General features: G+C 64.2%; 1 protein-coding gene across 1 annotated transcript; it reads right to left on the bottom strand.

Moving 5' to 3' along the window:
- Positions 1-519: 519 nt before the first annotated feature.
- On the bottom strand, positions 520-1,233 carry HDGFL1 (HDGF like 1). The gene has a single exon (XM_040249908.1). It carries the CDS (start codon positions 1,231-1,233, stop codon positions 520-522), a length of 714 nt encoding a protein of 237 aa, XP_040105842.1.
- Positions 1,234-1,825: the final 592 nt, after the last annotated feature.

The following is a 1,825-nucleotide window of genomic DNA, read 5'->3' as shown; positions in this document are numbered from 1 at the left end:
CTGGGAGGAGTGGACGCGAGCTCAGGAAGACGCCACCTCCTGCCATCCCCACCACCACAGCTTGAGGGTTGCCCCTGCCAGGTCCCTGGACGTGCCCCCCCCCCCGGCTCCTTATCCTTAACCCCTTCCGAAACTACCGGCTCTGATTACAACGTGGACTGCAGAATGCCTGGGAGGGGAGGGACAGAGGGGCATCAGGAGGTGGAAAACGGCCGGTCTGGGCTCCAACAGAAGCCTTGGCAAACAGTTCCAGGCAGGGAGGGGCCACGGTGCTTTCACTCGCCCCAGGGAGCAGAGGCGCTGGCTCACATCCCAGGGTGTGGGGCGCAGAGGTGAGGGCCTGGTGGGCTGCCCGCTCCGGGTCAATCCCCGAGGGCCGGGCGGGAGAGGCAGAGAGGGCGGTGGAGAGCAGGTGGGGTGGGGGAGGCGGTCCCAGTTTGCAGGCCGTGGCCAGTTCCCCCTGTGACAGCCAGGCCGCAGCAGGAATGGGGCGGGGGGCTCTTCTGGAAACGTTGGTGACTACTGGCTCTCGTGACCGCCTCCGACGCCTGGGGCCTGGGCCTCTCTCTCGGCGGACTCTTCCTCTGGCTCCTGCTCCATCGCGGGCAGCCCACAGGCTGGGCCCGGCCCGGAGGCGGCAGGGTCGTTCTCCGCCTCCACAAGGAGCGGCCTCGCATCCTCGGCCTCTTCGGCGACAGCGGCCGCCTCCTTCATCTCCTCTCCTTCTTCCGGATCAGCCTCCTTGGGACGCTTGGCGATGTCCTCTGGCGGGTCCTCGGCGGTCCTCTTCAGCGGCTCCTTCTCGTTCTCCTCCTCAGCTGGCGGGTCGACGCGCAGCTCCCCTTGATCATCGCCGTCACCGCCGTTGGTGTGGCTCTTCAGGTCCTCGCCGCCCTCGGCGGCCTCGGGCTCGGGCTCGGGCTCCTCAGGGCAGCTCTTCTCCAGGGCGCACTGGTAATCGGAAGCCTGGACCGTGGGGTTGTTCTCGATCTCCCACAGGCCCTCGCTGAAGCCCCTCCTCTTATTCGGTTTGCCAAACTTCTCCTTGGACTCCTCGTACGGGAAGAGGTGCCTGGGGCCCAGGAAGGCCGTCTCGTGGGTCCCGAAGAAAAACACCTGGTAGCGGTTGGCCTCGGCCGTCTGCTCGATCCTGGCGGGCCAGTGGGCGTAGCCCTTTAATTTGGCGAACACCAGGTCCCCACACTTGTACTTGCGACGGTAGAATCGCGACATGGCTGCGGGACGCGGCCTCAGCGGCCGAGAAAGGCGACCCACCGCGGCAAGCACGGCGGCGGCCGCTGGGCTGAGGCTGCGCGCGCCTCGCCTCGAGGGGCCCCCACGCCCCCACGCGCCCCTGTGGGCTCAACGCTCCGGCGCCCTGAGAAGGTTCTAGTGCGAAGAGTGCAGTATCTGGGAGAGCCTAAGCCTGTTTGGGCCCAGCATCGACGCTGGGGTTTTTTCCTAGAATGAGAGCTCAATTGAGGAGCTTCGGTGTCCCGGGTGGCGGCTCTGCTGTGCCCATCCATCACTAGGCCTCGTTTATTGTGATAGCCAGAGGGCCCTAGAAAGGGAGGCATGAGGCAATGTGGCGAGACAACGCAGTGACAGGATGAGCACCCATTTCCGTGAGACTAGTCACAGGTTAGGGCACATTTGCAGGATTGTTGGGGATCCCGATCTGCTCCTGACAGAAAACCACTCTCGCCTCAGGAGATTCCCTAAGTCAGTGGTTTCACCCCATTTCTGATTTCCTTGAGAGCTAATGCTGGTGCCTGCAAGGGGATTCAAAAACAGTGGAGTCAGCCACCTTGATAGGATGTCTAGA

This window comes from Oryx dammah, unplaced genomic scaffold (assembly GCF_014754425.2).
Source record: "Oryx dammah isolate SB20612 unplaced genomic scaffold, SCBI_Odam_1.1 HiC_scaffold_11, whole genome shotgun sequence".
Classification (NCBI taxonomy): Eukaryota; Metazoa; Chordata; class Mammalia; order Artiodactyla; family Bovidae; genus Oryx; species Oryx dammah.
Note: the sequence above shows the minus strand (reverse complement) of the source record. Positions and strands in the feature narration are given on the sequence as shown.